Below are 17255 nucleotides of genomic sequence, written 5' to 3'. Positions count from 1 at the left end.
ACTGGAGCTGCTCTAAGGTGTCCCCTTGAGGAGCCTTCTCTTCTCCAGCTGCCCCAGCCCAGCTCTCTCAGCCTGGCTCCAGAGCAGAGCTGCTCCAGCCCTCGCAGCAGCTCCGGGGCCTCCTCTGGTCCATGTTAAGAATATTGCCCGAAATAGTAACTGTTCAGTTGCAAACATCTAGTAGCTGCTGCTTCAAGCAGAGTGCGGGTGGTTTCTCAGTGCTGTAGTCACCTCGTGCTTAAATCCTCATAGAAACAGGTGATTGTTTAATGAAAATCCCATTTCCGAGCTGTGTGTGTGTCCTATTGAAGCATCCGGAATGCCGGGATGTGCCTTCTCCCCGCTGGCAGTGTGGGAAAGAGGCGAGTTTGATTCAAAGCCATCTCAGTGCAAATGGGTGTTTGTAAATGTGTTGCATCAGACGTGTCAATGGGTGTAATTAAGGAATGAAGATGGCTGCACACCCCTAATTAAGGGGATTAAAAACTAAAGCTGCCTCATTTCACTGCTGGCTGGAAAAAGCAAACACAGAGACTGGTGGCAAGGGCTGCGGGGCTGAGGCTGGGCTTGGGTTTGCTGTGGCCGCATCCGGAACTGAAAGGAGCAGCTCTGGGGAGGTGCTGCTCCATGATTTGTGCATGATTGACTGCTGAGTGCAGGAGATAGTTCATCGCTGCTTCACACTCCCTCCCTTTGGTTTCTGTTCCTGGTGGGGATGGGAGGGTTTTCATGCCCTGCCTGGGGTGCAGCCTCAGCAAGGTCACAGTCGTGTCACCCCGTGGTGACTTTGGACAAAGGCCTGTAGGGACAGGACAAGGGGAATGGCTTGAACCTGCCAGAGGGGAGACTGAGATGAGCTCTTGGGCAGAAGCTCTTCCCTGTGAGGGTGCTGAGGCGCTGGCACAGGGTGCCCAGAGAAGCTGTGGCTGCCCCATCCCTGGCAGTGTTCAAGGCCAGGTTGGACACAGGGGCTTGGAGCAACCTGCTCTAGTGGAAGGTGTCCCTGCCCGGGGCAGGGGTTGGAGCTGGATGAGCTTTAAGGTCCCTTCAACCCAAACCAATCTGTGATTCTGTGATTTTTGGGTATCAAAGAGATATCCACAGGAGGAGAAGCAATGGCCAGAGAAAAGGTCTTGGAATCACCTTAGGGTAGGTGCTGACTGACAACATTCAGTGGCAATCTTGAAGCAGTAAGCTCAGCCTGGGTTGAAGATGCTTTCAGCCAGCTTTAACCTGGGCTTGGTTAGGATGAGCCTAACGTGACACAGGCGGTGCCAGCCCTGCTTGTCATTCCTGTAGTTTAAATGTTGCTCATTTATTGTGCATCTAATAAGGTAAAAATAACTGGTGCAAGAGGTTATTTTTAATGAATCTGGGTGTCGTACCGGGGTGTGGCTGATGGATTTGAGGCACATGGTGCATGCAAATTGGATTGCAGCCCTAGAACCACAAATCAAATGGTTCAGAGCCATGTCCCCAGCACACAGCAGAGGAAGAGATGTCCAGTTTTGGGCTCCTTGTGTCCAGTTCTGGCCTTCTCAGTACAAGATAGACAAATTGTTGCTGGAGCGGGTCCAGCGGAGGGCAGGGGTTTGGAGTCTCTCTCATGAGGAGAGGTTGCAGGAGCTGGGTCTGGTTGGTCGCAGAAGAGCAGCCTGAGAGGGGATCCCATCAATGCACATCAGTATCTCGAAGGGGGTGCCAAACTCTCCCCAGTGGTGCCCAGTGACAGGACGAGGAGCAGTGGCCATAAACTAAGACACAAGTTTCACCTCAACATGAGGAAGAGCTTCTTTATGTTGAGGGTGGCAGAGCCCTGGCACAGGCTGCCCAGGGGGGTTGTGGAGACTCTCTCTCTGGAGACATTGAAACCCCACCATGGACACGTTCCTGTGTGACCTGCTCTGGGTGGCTCTGACTGGTCAGGGGTTGGACACGATGGTCTCCAGAGCTCCCTCCCAGCCCTGCTGGTTCTGTGAGGAGCCCACATCAGTGATCTGCAGCCATTGGTGCCTGCTGCAAGCGATGGAGCCTGGTCGGGGCTTTCAGCATCCAGCATCTTCCTGGCTCTCGGAGCTGCAGCAGGATGTACTTGGCAGGTGCCTCTGTGTGTGTTTGTGCACTGGGGGGGGTATTTATCTCACAGTCAGCTCTTCAACAAAGGAGCGTGCAGGTCCCTCTGGGGTTCTAATTATAGCTTTGGTTGGGAAACAACCAAAGGGAAAACGACAGAAGCAAAAAGCGCTTTACCCCTTGTGCTTGAAAAACTGGAAGAAAGGAAAACGAGCCCTGTTATGGTAAACCTTGATTGTAAATGAGGCACAGTGTGAGTAAACACATCTGTGTTCAGGCAGGGGTAGGAAAAAAAGCCTTATGAATAATGCATGGCAGAAAATCCTACTGAGTTGAGGGGGATCTATTGATCCTTTCTGTTGAACTGTTGCGCTAGGAAGTGGTGTGCTGCTGGAGGGAGAGGCGTGGGGCTGGTGTTACCACCTCTGGTTTGCTGTCATTGTCACCCGTGCACCCTCAGTATTCCTTCGGTGCGGAGTCAGGAGTGGCTGTGATGGAATGACCTGCTGGGATGATGTCCTTGGCGTTGCTCTTTGGTGATGGAGCTGCTCACTCACGGTCCCCTCAGAAGCACATGGGCTGCACTGTCCCCACTGCTGCTGTTTGCACAGATTGCTGGTGCCTGCCTGTTCCGTGGTGCTGGGCTGCCTGTGATCCCTGTGTCCGTGGCTGGGAGCCCCGGGATGCTCTCTGCTATCTGCTGGCTGCAGTGAGAGCTCCCCAGTGCCCGCGGGTGGGGACAGCACCTGCGGTCCCTCCCTCCCTCCTTCCACAGATACCGGCTCCTTCTGCAGAGGAGGGTTTTGGTGTGACTGCTGCCTGTGAGGCCAAGCTGCTGTTTCCTCCATGGGGGTTTGCTGTGGTTGGGTTGTTTGGAGGCTTGGTGGCGCAGAGGGAAAGCTTTGGCAGAGCCGTGCATTGGAGGCAAAACCGTGTTGTTCCTGCTCGCACCTCTGTTGAAGGAGAGCCCCAAGAGTTGCTTCTGCTGCTCACTAGGGAGTAGGAAGCAACACTTGTGTTAAACCAACAGTTTTAGTCTTCTCAGCAAACTACTGATTTGCTCCTGCGTTGCAAAATGAGGAGGGATCGTCCATGAGCAGCTTTGTTGAGCTGGCAGCCTGGTGCACGTGTCTGCCCCATGGGGCTGTTCTGGGCCCAGCGGCTCCAAGTTCAAGTGAGTTTTCTTAACAGGTCCCACATGGGCAGCCTTTCCAAACCCATTGCTGTGGACAGGGCTCCAGTGACAAGTACATGCTTTAATTTAAATTTCAGCACTTTACCGCTGAGCAAAGCCTGCATTAGGAATTCTGTAGCATGCAGGAGGATTTCTGAGGATAGAGGGGAGGAGCTCCCTGCTTCCCTTCGGTTGTAATGCACTTACTGCTCCATTTAGTCAGGTCATTTTATAAGCCCAGTCTTCAATTTGCCATAAATGATTTGCTTTCAGCAGATGGTGAGCTACTATTTTTGCCCTCATTTCAATAGGAAAGCTCCACGATAGCAGGAGATGATCGAGGGGCAGGGTGCTGCTGCCACGCAGCACATCACGAGGGCTGCTGAGAATTAAATCCGGGCGGTTGTAATGTGCCATCTGTGTTGTGCTGGGGGGTTTATTTTCCCCCTGAAGGCTCCTGTTAGCCTCCAGCATTGCTGGCCGAGCAACAGCATCCCTTTTGTTCAGGACCCAAAGAGCCAGCACAAAAAAGATGATGCGTGTTAATTCTAACAGGGGTTATAAAACTCCAGCGCTTATTATTCCTCTTATAAAAGATATTAAGTACATCTTGAAAGGTTCTGGTGCTTTACAGCATTTGAAAGCTGTTTACATTCCTGACAGAGAGGCTTATTGCATTTGGATTACTTACTTGCTGTAAAACCACCCCAAACAAACAGCTCTCTGCTGTGTATTTCTAACTGCAGTTACTAGCACGTGTAGGACGCAGAACTCGAACGTACGTGGTGTGAGTCCTGCTCATGGCAGCTGCAGTTTCCTCCTCTCCCACCCGCAGACACAGGTTTGTTGCACACACACCGTGTCTTGAGCAAACTGAACTGTCAGCCTGTGCTCCCCGTTCCAGAGTTTCCCTGGGGAATTCTGCACTTTCACACTGTTACGAAATGGGGAGGAAGGTGTTTTTGTTAAAAATACCCCCACACTTGCTGAAACTGTTTGATTTTTGCCTATTTTTAGCAGAATTTCTCTTTTCTCATTGTCCCCAGCCCTGGCTGGAGCAGCAGTGTTCAGTGAAGCCACAGTTTTGGGTAGGAAGAACAAGACAGTTTGTTCCAGCAGCGTGATCACCATTATCTGGCACTGGGCATCACTGTGCAATGGTTTGTGCTTCCCAGAAACAAACCTGCCCACTGGAAAGTCCTTTTTCTTCTCTCTCTGAAAGCCTAAACCACTGAGAATTAAGTTAGGAGCCACACATTGTTTTTCCAGGCTTGGAAACAGGGATAAGTAGGATTTTCCTATGACTCCAGTTATTTGCATGCCTTAATAAGAGAGACTTGGAGCATGCTGACAGGTAGGAGACAGTGATAGACACGAATCTAAATATTAGTGTTTCTTTGAGCCTCTGTAACTTGTCATGAAACAACCCAAACGAGCAGCATCCTTATTTCCAGCGAACTAACACACCATTGCTTAATGACAACCTTCCAGGAGCACTTGCACAGTGAGTAATTCAGCATCCTCCAGGCTTGATGGCTTTTTGACAGCTCCAGGGATCTGTTCAGCTGCTCTAGAACCTGGATTGTAGATAAACTCTTGTGCAGGCTGTAGGAGGGGAATGGTTTGACTTCTCAAGACCACGTTGGACACAGGGGCTTGGAGCAACCTGCTCTAGTGGAAGGTGTCCCTGCCCATGGCAGGGCATTGGGACTGGAGGAGCTTTAAGGTCCCTTCCAACTCAAACCCTTCTGTGGTTGAACCATGGGTGTTAGGAACAGGAGGAGCATTGAGCCCTTGCACTTCTTTTAAGCCTCAAGTCTGTATTGTTGAAAGGATTTTAAGACAGAGAGATGAGATAGTGTGTGCTCTGCACAGCCCTGCCCTTGGACTGAAGCAGGGGTGAATTGCTGTGTTTGGGGGGGGGAGATGTCTTAGGATATTTGGGTGGCTGGAGGGTGTGCAGGGGACAGCAGGTTCACAAGATGCCCCTGTAGCAGTTTGCTTTGACACTGGGTGTTCAGAGTTGCCTTTTAAGAAGAGACATGTGGGGCTCCCTCCTCCCACAAGGATGGTCCAGGTCCTCTCCTGGGGGCTGCTCTGGCACAGGGGAAGTGGGATGAGGCCCGTTTGTCTTCTCCCCACAGGCTGCTCTGGGTGCATGTAGTTACCTTCAGCTTGCTTCCTGTTGCTACATTCTTATCCGGAGTAGGATATTCTTAAACTTGGTAATGATTAAATATAAACACGTGCTTGAGCTCTTTTCCAATGGGATTCTTACCCTGAGATCTCCGTGTGGGATCATAGCGAAGTTCTGCTGTGATTTGGTTATTGCCGTAGCGTGAAACGCCTTCTTTGCACTTGACTTGTGAAGAGCTGCCTTTTTCAGGCTGTCTGGCATCAAACCCTCATCCTGGGCCAGACAGAACCCCCAAAGCAGCATTTCCTACATGGCAGCTCAGAGCAGGAGGTGAGCAGCACTGCTTGGGTGCTCCCGCAAGAGCAGAGCATCCTCCTCCAGCATCCAGGGAGCTCCCGAGGCCCTTGCAGGCTCTGCAGAACTGAATAGGGGTGGAAGAAACTGGAGTTTAAATAAAAACCTGCTTGTGGTGAGGTTGTGGCAGTGCCTTCTGCAAGGGGGATCTCACGAGAGCAGAGTAGAGGGGCAGGACCCACTCCCTTGACCTGCTGCTCACACTTAACAAACATCTCCGTGCAGCAAAGGTGCTTTTTGGTTTTAGGTGATCCATCCTCTTGGTTATGTTCGTTGTCTGCAGAGTTCTGGGGTTGGTTTGGGACTTGAGGGAAACCATTTCAAAGGGAGGGGGAAGCATGCTCGGGTCTTGCAGCAAGAGGTTTGCTGCACCCAGGGAGTTACTGGTGCTGTCACGTAACTGCTGCTATGAGATGCTCATTGGGAAGGGAAGGGCTCCTGTGTGCCCATCTCTGCAGCCCCAGCCCTGCCGAGGGCTCCGGCCAAGCTCTGACATTGTTCCTGGGGGATAGAGGAGTGACATGGAGATGTTTGCTTATCGCTGGTGAGACCCATCGGCCTGTGTTGGGAAGGGTCCGTGGCTGCAGCTTTGAAACCTAAACAAGTAAACATCCCTTGTTCTGGAATTGTTGGGATTTAAAGAGAGGAAGTGTTTGTTTGTGGATGTGGACTGTCCCTCCTGTTTGCTGTGCCTGATAAGAGCTGCTCTTCAGCTGGGCCCTCCCTGCAGTCATCATCTCAGCAGCCTCCATTCTGCCTTTAGCAGAGCACCATGTGTTCTGGTGAGGGTTCTTACAAATGTATTGACTCAAACACAGTGGGAAGCAGCTGCAGAGCAGTGCAGAGCAGTGCAGAGCAGGCTGCTGTGGCAGCTGCTGCAGAAGGGAGTTTGCTGCTGTTGCGTGTTCGTGGTGGGACACTCTTGCAATGCCTCCAGCCTGCTCTCAGGAGCTCTGTCCTGGGACGTGGCCGTGGGGACTCTGTCCTGCGTCAGAGGCTTGGGGTGGTGGGGGTTTGTTGTTCCTTGCACTGCCTGGTAGCAGCTCGAGGAGGTTTTGGGGAGCTGGATTTGGAGCATTCTGAGTAGGGTGTGATGCTGTAGACGTGGTTTCTGCAGGAGAGGAGAGGAGAGCAGGCTAAATGGGCCCTGCACTATCCCCAGAGCTGGCTGGTGGGGCTCAGTCCAAGTGAAGACATTCCAAAGAGTTCAGACAGCCTGTCCCAGATGTGACCCAGCTCTGGGCCACTCCGCTGGGAGCACAGTATTCCTGCTTTTCCAATAGCTCTCCTTGCAAAAAAGAGAAACAGCAAGATCCAAACCTCATGAATTAGGAAATGTGTATTGCTGGAGAAACAAATGGAGTGAAGGTCTCTCATGCTGCTTTGTTTTAACCACAGCATTAGGAGCAACACTAAGCTTTTGCCTTAAACACGAGGTAGGATTACTTCGGAAAGCTCAGAGGGCTTTTCTCCTCCAGGCACTCGGGTGGTTTGGCAATGGGGAGGAGTTAAATCAGAGTTAATGCAGTGATATGGAGGAGGGTGACATCTTCAAATGCTTCTTACTTTTCAGCATGTTTTGAGCAATTGTTTGCTGAGGGTTGGGCTGGAGGACTCAAAGGCATGTGTTGGATTAGGTGCTATTTGTTCTGTGTAGGCAGTGGCGCTTCATTGCTGTAGATCCGTGTGATGCAACACGTGAAGGTTAGTTCTGTCCTCTCGAAAGTGTGATAATTTTAGGTCCTCTTTATACCCGAAATATTCTTCCCATGTGATTTCCATCTTTTTGTGTCAACAGCCCAGGCTAAAGTTGAAATAAACATTGCATCAGCTTAACAGCTCTGAGGAAATCTGCTCCCTGTTCTGGAGAGGGTTTGGAGCCTTTTCATTTTATATTGTTCCAGTGTGCAAGGCAGGCATCAGAGAATCATATCACAGCATCAGAGTGGTTTGAGTTGAAGGGAGCTTAAAGCTCCTCCAGCTCCAACCCCTGCCCTGGGCAGGGACACCTTCCACTAGAGCAGGTTGCTCCAAGCCCCTGTGTCCAACCTGGCCTTGAACACTGCCAGGGATGGGGCAGCCACAGCTTCTCTGGGCACCCTGTGCCAGCACCTCAGCACCCTCACAGGGAAGAGCTTCTGCCTCAGAGCTCATCTCAGTCTCCCCTCGGGCAGGTTCAAGCCATTCCCCTTGTCCAAAGCCCCTCTCCAGGTTTCTTGTAGCCCCTTTAGGCACTGGAAGATCTTGTGAATCCTGAAGCCTGCTCAGCTCCACTGGACCTGTCCTGTGCAGATCAATGGAGTTGATCAGCACTGCAGCAGTGTGGCTCATCACATTTAGATACCCTCATTTGTAGTTCATGGTGAGGACCTGTGGCCTCCTTCAGGGACATTCGGAAGTGAGCAGCTCTTACAATTCATGGCCACACAGTTTTGGACGCCCGTTGGCTGTGTGAGTTTTCTCTCCAGCAGCACATTTCTCCTTCCAGCTGCAGAGGTGAAGGACACTGTGACTCCACAAGCCATCACGGGCCGTCTGGGGTTTTGGCATGGCGTGGTAGGAGGAAGGTTGCCTGGTCATGTGCGTGTCCTCATCTGCTCTGCTCACACTGCCAGAGGGGAACGGGCACTTGGAGGAAGAGGGGTCCTCAGAACAGCCCTGTGGAGCGAGACCTTCAGCCATCTCCTCCCCTTCCCCTAATCTTGTTCCCGTTTTTAATCATCCGCTCTCGCCAGGCAGCAGACCTGGTGCCAGGACATGTAACACTTTGGAGTCAGTTGTCCAGATGGTGGAAGGTGCATGGTCAGACCCCAACAGAGGTGTTTCTATCAAAGCAAACCTTAGCTGAAAGAGTGGGTTTGCTCTTAATGACTTTGTAGGCTGCAGGTGGCAGGACAGGGTGGTGTGACTGGTGAACGTGGTGTGGCTGTGCTTGTGGCTTGCCTTGAATAGCTTAGTGCAGACCTAATGCCAGAAAGCTCTTGACTGAGGCGTCTGCACCTCTGTTACAGCATCATCATGACAACAGAGAAGAGCCTTGCGGCGGAGGCCGACAACTCGGAGCAGCAGCAAGCCAAGGAGGAGGAAGGAGCTGCTGAAACACAAAAGCAAGAGGCTGCCCTAGAGGAAGGGGCCCAGCAGACGTCGGGGGGGCAGGCTGTGGTGGGGCTGAAGCAGAAGGCCTCCAACGGCGACACACCTGCACCCGAGGAGCAGAGCAAGAAGGAGCGCCGCACCTCCGAGGGCCGGGGCCTCTCCCGCCTCTTCTCATCCTTCCTCAGGAGGCCCAAGTCTCAGGTGTCCGAAGAGGACAAAGACAGTGATGCTCCTAAAGAGGCAGGAGGTGACCAGAAAGACCCGGGATTAGGAGCCAGCCCTGATGAAGACATCCTGGTGAAAGCCCCAATTGCAGCTCCTGAGCCTGAGCTCAAAACCGATCCATCACTAGATCTCCATTCCTTAAGCAGTGCAGAAACACAGGTAAAAAACCCTGCTCCATGTGGCGTGTTCCCTCCGTGCTGGAAAATGTGTCTTTTTAGCCAAAACTGTAAAAACTTTGTATCCCAGGGTGGAAAGCTTGCTCAGAAAAGCTCATGAGATGCTAGAAAGGCTCTTGTCAGCTCCCTGCATTGCATTGTGTGCTTCCCACACTTGCATTCCTGTGTCAGCCTGTCCTGCAAAGTACCTGCTCCTGAAATTGTGCTCACACGTCACAGCACAACTTAAAATGCCCCGTGCTGACTCCACTCTGCTGAGGGGTGGGAAGTCACATCAGAACTAGGGTTCAAGTTCATAATTCAGGACAGAGGTTGCTCACTGGGATGTCCTTGGTGGTGCAGAGGAAAAGCAGGTCCGTGGCATGAGGGGAGATTGCAAGAGGACGTGGATTTAGGAAGGGGTTTCTGCAGCTTCAAGGACTGCAGGCATGGTGTGGATGATGACTTGGTCATCTGCTCAGTCCAGGCTGGTGCTGAGCCTGCCAAGTACAAACATTTTCTGCTTATGCATCGCATAGACAGGGATTTCTGCAGAGCACATGGGCTGAGCCCAGCTCCTCGGAGCTGTCTGATGGCTGCTTTTTACAGCCAGGCTCATTCTATCTCAAGTTTTTAAAGCATGGTAGAAACTGAGGCAGAACCACTCAGAGGGAGACACTGACAAAGTGCAGCTGGTTATTGATGTGGAGGTTTTACATGTCCTCTCTTACTCTGTAGGTAGTTCCAGCTCTGCTGTTACTAGTGGAGTTGGAGAAAGGTGGGCGCCCCTTCTCCTCACACCAAACCAACCTCTGTGTGTTTCTGGAGTCATGGCACATTGGTGGTGAAATCTGGATTATTTACCCTTAAGTTCTGAACAGGCTCCAGAGAGGGGTTACACAGAATCATCAATAGTTTGGGTTGGAAGGGACCTTGCAAGCTCATCTCGTCCAACCCTCTGCAGTGAGCGGGGACATCATTCCACTAGACCAGGTTGCCCAGAGCCACCTCCAGCCAGATCTGCAAACTTTTGGAGCACACAGATTAGAGCACTGCCAACTGTAGGGAGTAGTTGTAAATCCACCTCCTTCACATGGCAAAGCTGGAGGGGAAGTAGCAGGCAGCACCTTTCTCTTTCTTTGCCCAAATCTCTGAGCCTGGGAAAACCATGGGCTGATCTCTGCTCGTGTTTCGTACCTCTCAGTCGGGTGGCATTAGCACAGTGGGCAGGAGCTGGAGATTTTCAGGCAATATCAGCCCAGAATTGTGTTTTAAGAGGAAATGCCTGATTTCTTTCTCTCTTTAACTTGGATTTGCTGCTCTGGAGCCCATGAGAGGGTGCACCACAGCCTTCCTTCACCAAGGGCCATTTGCTTCAGACGAAGCATTTGTGCTTTTTCTTTTAGCTCTTATTTCAGCTCAACGTCAGGGGCTGTTTGAACCGTGGCACTCGGCAGATATTTGTGCTGTGACAGCATTTGAGAGGTGCTGCCTGTTTGATGAATGCTGACCCAGGGGCATTACAGTGGCTTTGACTGATTCTCTGCTCCCGATTGTCCCAGCCCTGCTGGGACAGAAGTCAGCAGCTTGTGGCCATTATTTAGGTTTTAAATACCTCAGTACAGTTGTGCCTGGGTTTGATTTCATGAGATGTGATGGGCTGAAAAGACAGAGTTCTGCTCTTCCTCTGCCATGGCTGCGTGCTCCTGCTGCAGCGAGTCACTTCCAGCACTTGTCAGGGCTGCTGTGAACTCATTTAACCTGCTGAAATGGCAGTGAAAAACCCCCAAGCAGCTTCCTTCCTCCTCCTGCCCCAAACTGCAGCTCTTGCTTCTATTTTAGTGAATTAAACTGACTCACAATGTGCTTTGTTAGGCTAAGGGAGGGTGGTACGAAGGCTACCTTCCCTTTTTGGTAGCACAGAGCTGCTCAGTCAGCTCAGATCATAGAATCCCAGACTGGTTTGTGTTGGAAGGGGCCTTAAAGCTCCTCCAGCTCCAACCCCCTGCCCCGGGCAGGGACACCTTCCACTAGAGCAGGTTGCTCCAAGCCCCTGTGTCCAACCTGGCCTTGAACACTGCCAGGGATGGGGCAGCCACAGCTTCTCTGGGCACCCTGTGCCAGTGCCTCAGGGAAGAACTAGCCAAAAGGTGCTGCTGTTAAGATTTGCATGATGTAATCTGCCTTGATTCCTCTAATCAACCCCTTTTTCTGTTTTATTACATCCTTCATTAAGTGAAGACTTGAGAATGACTTGAAAAGCTTTAAAAATTAATAGCATTCCCTTGCCCAGCCAAGCTGCTGCTCCAGGTCCCAGCTCACACATCGAAGCCAGATACCTCATTGTGGGGTGAGATCCCAGCCCTGCAGTGCACCTTTGCAATGCTCATGTCATGTGATGTTCTTTATGTTTGACACTTGTCATTTGCAACTTGGGTGATGTGGGGTTTCAGCCTGCACAGGAGGAGAGGAGGGACGACCAGGACCTGGACCCCAGAGACCTCGGGGGCAAGGAAGGAGGGGAAGGCAAGGAAGAGAGCACCAAGCCAGAGCCCAAGCAAGAGACTCCGGAGCCCAAGGCAGACAAGGATTTGAAAGCTGCCCAGAAAGCAGTAAAAAGACACAGAAACATGTACTGCAAAGTCGTTTTGCTGGATGACACCCTTTTTGAGTGTGCCGTGGATGTAAGTACTGTAGGGTCTTGTTTCTGCTTCTCCTCCTTTCCCTCTCCCTTCTTCTCCCCTAGAAAAAATCACCACAAACACGATTTAATAGGAGCCTAATTTGCTGCCAGTGAATTACATGACAGGCTTTACTGCAGAACAATCTTGCTGTGAGCTGGAACAACTTATTAGTGTTGTAAAACTCTCTAGTGCCCAGGAATCTGGCTTTTATTATTCTACCATTTCCAGGGTGCCTTGCTATGTAAAGGTGGGGGGGGACAACATTACCTTACTTGCTGTTCATCTTTCATTTGTATCCCAGACTAGAGTTTAGGTTTTTGTGTTAGGTTGGGCTTGTCTAAAGATCTTTTGCCCCATTGCTTTGAATGAAGTAGGTTGGCAGCTTGATTTGTGCTTTCCTGTTCACCCAAGGTACCTTTGCTTATCAGGCTGCTGGCTGACATAGCTCCAGGAGCTCGGATGTGCAGAACAACATGCAGTGTTTAGCCTGCACTTGAATATATTTGCAGTAAACAATTTAAAGTGATTATGGTGACATACAGCACTGCAAACCCCTTCATCCGAGAGCTTTTCTTCTGCTTTATTTTGTGCATTCTCTCAGAGGGCTCTCTTGCTGCCAGGGCAATAAGAAGCCAGCAGAAATCCCCATTTCAGTATTAAAGTACTTGTCTGGAATATTAATAATCCAATTCTTCCTGCTCAAGCGTACTCCATCAGCTTGTTTCTCCCCAGTCCTGCTGGCTCAGTGGGCCAGGAGAGGGGATGTGGGCACAGGCATGTTACCTTGGGTGATCCTGGGCAAGTAGGTCAGTGCTGGCCCTTTGTGTAGCGGTGCAGCTGCTGTTGCTGTTTGGGATCCACTCGGAGCGTCGCTGTCCCAATCACCTTCCCATTGCGAGGAATTCTGTGTGCAGCCCCTGGAAGGAAAGCGTTCCCTGAAGTGTTGGTGGCAGCCCACTGGGGCTTTGTGTGTGAGTTTGCTGCCTGCGCATCCTGACAGGCTGCAGGGACACTGCTGGGGGAGAGTGGTGCTGGGGTGGTTGGTCCTGGCTCGAGCAGGATGTTGTAAGTCTCTTTCTGTAGGTCAAGAGAGTTGTGGTGGGGATTAAGAGGGGCTGCTCTCGGTGAGACACTGTTGTCTTTGACAAGTACCCTCAACTTTAACACAAGCAGAATCCTGCTCCAGCAATTTGAGAATTTACTAAGCACCTTCACAGGGAAGAGCTTCTGCCTCAGAGCTCATCTCAGTCTCCCCTCTGGCAGGTTAAAGCCGTTCCCCTTGTCCTGTCCCTCCATCCCTTGTCCAAAGCCCCTCTCCAGGTTTCCTGGAGCCCCTTTAGGCACTGGAGCTGCTCTGAGATGTCCCCTTCAGGAGCCTTCTCTTCTCCAGCTGCCCCAGCCCAGCTCTCTCAGCCTGGCTCCAGAGCAGAGCTGCTCCAGCCCTCGCAGCAGCTCCGGGGCCTCCTCTGGCCTCACTCCAGCAGCTCCACGTCCCTCTTGTGCTGTTCCCCAGAGCTGGATCAGGGCTGCAGGGGGGTCTCCCCAGAGCAATAAGTGCTTTCAGGCATCCTTTCCAGTTGACAGCTGTGGAAGGCTTTTAATTCCTATATGTCTTTAAGTGCCAGTTCCTTGAGAAATACCCAGGCTGACACATGCACTGTGTTAGCTATGGAGTCAGAACATATGTTCTAAGGACCTTACAGGACTGCAGTAAAACAAGGCTGTGGTCTTGGATCAGTTGCTGTGCAAACAGGACTAACAGGAGCGCTGTGGGCACAAGTGGAGCATTAGTAAATCTCGTTTTGCGTCACTGGAACTGCACTTTCTTCCCAGCAAAACCTTCAATAGAATGAGCTGCTCCTGGTTCCTACAGCTTTGTGCCTCAGGGGTGTTTCCCTTCATGCTTTTGGACTAAAAGCGTGTCTGTTCCGAGGGCCAGTTCCCTTCTGCAGGGTTTGGAAAGAAGAAAAGAGGAGCTCAGAATGCTCAGAGTGTATTTCTGGAGGCAAGAACCTGTGCTAAGCAGTGCTTGGTGCATAAGGCAGAAGTGGAGAAGCTGGGTGTCAGCAGCAGCAGATGGGCTTGATGGAAAGGCCATGGAAATGATGGTCTGGTTCTGAGCTGCTGTTGTCTTCTCTGAACTTCATACATCAGGTTGCCCCCAAAATGGGAGACTCCAGCAGTGGGATGTAGCAGCAGTTTCATACTGCTTTCATACTGATCATCTTTTGATCAACATCCCATTGGTAGGGTGGACCTGGGGGATATCAGTACTTGGGGAGGGAAAAAGCATACAAATCCTTGGTGCTTTTGGATTGTGTTGAGAAGCTCAGCTGTGGGGCACTTCAGACATGGAGCTGGTGGTAGCAGAGACCCGCTGCAGTTCTCATTGCTTCTCTGGTGTCAGTTTTTATGCCTGATGCTCTTTCCTGTGAGGGGTCCTGGCTCAGAAGCCACCAGGAGCTCCGATTTTGAGCTGCTCAGGACTCTCTTCCTTTCCTGATAGTGCACAGTGTGGTTTGATGACACTCCCTCTCTCCCCTCACCCATGAACCAGGGCAGGCAGAAACCAGCCCCTCCTACAGAATGTCTTCTCTCTGTTTGCAGAAACATGCCAAGGGGCAGGATCTCCTTAAGAAAGTCTGTGACCACCTCAATCTCCTGGAAGAAGACTACTTTGGTTTGGCCATTTGGGACACACCAACCTCCAGGGTAAGCAGCTGCTGGTGCGTGGTGCTGTGTGCCTGGGTGGGCTCAGCTCCTTCACAGGATCCTCTTCCCTGGGGAGGAGGTGGACATAAGCTCTTCTTAAAGCTCCTTTTGGTGTCCTCCCAGAAAGGGTTATCCCAGAGGTAGAAGTTGTGAATAAATGACTAGAGGAGTGTGGATTCGTGTTCAAAAGTGACATGAGCCTGGATTGTCACCTGGAGAAAACTCATTATCTATGAGTTAACTGCAAAATGATGCCCTTGCTTTGTAAAGGTGCAGCCCAGGAAGCCAGGCTGCCCTGGCACTGCTGTCAGTGTGGGTAAGGTCTGGTCAGAGCCACCCAGAGCACACTGGAGTCAAGGCTTTGCCCTGCAAAGGAACGTGTGTGACTCCATAGCAAAACTCTTACTGATACGGTTTCAGTGTAAGGTCTTTGTTTGGTTAGACTCAAGCAGTGTCTTATCTTTTAAACCCTTGGTTATGCTTTAACTCAAGCAATTACTCAAGCTCTGTTTCCTGAAGCCAACAGTGTGCTGAACTGAAATCAGGAGACCCCTTTATGTCCTTTAGACCAAATAGGTTGGTCCGTGATCTGACTATACCCATGCTTCACCTACAGAATCACTTCTGGGCCAGGTTACTGGGGCTGGCAGACATTTAGCATTAAATACTTCATAAATGCAAGTGTGAATTGTTAACAAAGAGGCAGAATAACACCCCATCACTATTCGAGGCAGGCAGAGCTCTGTCTTGGGTTTGGTTTTACTGTCTCTGGTGTCTTCCTGTTTTCTTGTATGTCAGATTTCCTTCCATGTGTATAAGCTGGATTTTTGTGCTCTGGGAGTTTGATGTGCTTGCAGAGGGAGGCAGAGGTGCACTTTTAGATCCAATTGGGAGAACAAGAGTTGGAGCAGCTCAACTTCTCACACTTGTGCTGTGCACTGGATCTCCCACACCCAGGAGCTGAGGAGGGTCGAGCTGCTGGGACTGGGTTTAGCTCCAGTGCAGAGTAAGCTGCTTGGTGGAAATCTGGTTTGCTCTGGTGGGGGAAGACATCATTTTGAAACCTGAAGCTCCATCTCTCTCCTGCTTTAACTTCAAATAAGACCTGACAGTGAGTTACTGATTCACAGGTAGAAATGGTCATAGAATCTCAGACTGGTTTGGGTTGGAAGGGACCTTAAAGCTCCTGAGTTCAACCCCTGCCATGGGCAGGGACACCTTCCACTAGACTATAATCTTATAAAAGATTATAAGATGATCTTAATATGAAACCAACAGATGAACTTCTGTCCCCGCGGCTGCGTGGAGCAGACCAGAGATGCTTGTGTGTGTTCCTGGACAGGGAAGGGTTCAATGCAGCCTTTCCACTTGGATTTTCATGGAATAAACCTTCCTGGGGATGGGAATTTTCCCACATGGGACTAGCAGAGGGTGCCAGTGGGAACAGGAGAGTGGGACAGCAGATAGAGCAGCTGATCAGCCCCAGAGGAGCTTGATGCTCTTCCTGCTCTGAAAGGGAGGATTGTTTCCAACCATTCATTTCTCGGTGTGGATGAAAGTGCTGCTAATTGCTGTGCCCTCCATTGGCTGCTGGCTTGGGCAGGATGAGTGCTGGGGATGCACGACTGCACCCTGAGCAGTGATGAGCAGCCCTGGCCCCAGCCTGGACAGGGAGATGCTCTGCCTAAAACAGTGGCTGTAAAGAACACAGCAAGTGGCATATCTGCCTTCGAAATGGATTTAGTTTATAGGTTAGAGGGGCAAGCACGTAAAAAGATAAGATGAAATACAAGTCTTGCAGTCTCCCTGCCGTGAAGTTACACGTCCTTCTGGTCAAAACAGATTAGCTTGAGGGATTCATTGAGTTAATTCCTTCACCTCGGGAGACCTGGATGTCCAAATCCTGCTCAGGGCTTGTGAAAATGAAGAGGATGATTTAATGCAGCCTCTCCAGCAGGGCTGTTAGCACTGTGCTCTCTCCTTCTGCAGGGCAGGCCCTGACCTCCTACAGGGTTGGCACCACCATCCTACAAAGCCCCAGATGACAGAGGTGGGAAGAAAAGGGATGTATTTCTAAAGTTTGTAGCTGAGATAATTACTAGAAACTTGAAAAGTCCTTAAAAGGGATGGAGTTCATGTCATTCCTGGAAGAGATTCCAGCCTTGCCCAGCAATTGGATGTGTTCACTTGTATTTCAGGTAAAAACCACGGCTAATGATAGAAAGTCTCGGCAGTCTTTGTTCTGAAGGGGTAAGTGTGGAGAGAGGTTGCCTAAAATGAATGCAAACGTCCTCTCTGCCTATTTTGAAAGGTTCTGGAGAGAAAAAACCTCAACACAATATTGTGCAAGTGCCCCTTGTAGCTGGATGTGGCTGAGACCTGCTGCTGAGTGCTTGTAGCCAACTGTATCCTGGGCTGCATCAAAAGGAGCGTGAGCAGCAGGTCAGGGAGGGGATCCTGCCCCTCTGCTCTGCTCTCCTGAGACCCCACTTGCAGCACTGGGTGCAGTCCTGGTGTCCTCAGCACAAGGACATGGAGCTGTTGGAGCAAGTCCAGAGGAGGCCACGAGGATGATCAGGGGCTGGAGCAGCTCCCGTATGGAGACAGGCTGAGAACATTGGGGCTGTTCAGCCTGGAGAAGAGAA

At 51.0% G+C, this 17255-nt stretch overlaps 1 protein-coding gene across 1 annotated transcript in view; it reads left to right on the top strand.

Annotated features, from left to right (window-relative positions):
* The first annotated feature begins 8756 nt into the window (after positions 1-8756).
* The window catches only part of EPB41 (erythrocyte membrane protein band 4.1), a 46971-nt gene continuing 38472 nt past the window's right edge, over positions 8757-17255 (top strand). Inside the window, exons 1-3 of the mRNA XM_010022431.1 lie at positions 8757-9218; positions 11668-11898; positions 14506-14610. Coding sequence (XP_010020733.1) covers positions 8757-9218; positions 11668-11898; positions 14506-14610 — 798 coding nt within the window. The remainder of the gene's footprint in view (positions 9219-11667; positions 11899-14505; positions 14611-17255) is intronic.

This window comes from Nestor notabilis, unplaced genomic scaffold, assembly GCF_000696875.1.
Source record: "Nestor notabilis isolate BGI_N333 unplaced genomic scaffold, ASM69687v1 scaffold15239, whole genome shotgun sequence".
Lineage (NCBI taxonomy): Eukaryota > Metazoa > Chordata > Aves > Psittaciformes > Psittacidae > Nestor > Nestor notabilis.
The sequence above is the reverse complement of the archived record's forward strand: the minus strand, read 5'-3'. Positions and strand labels throughout refer to the sequence as shown.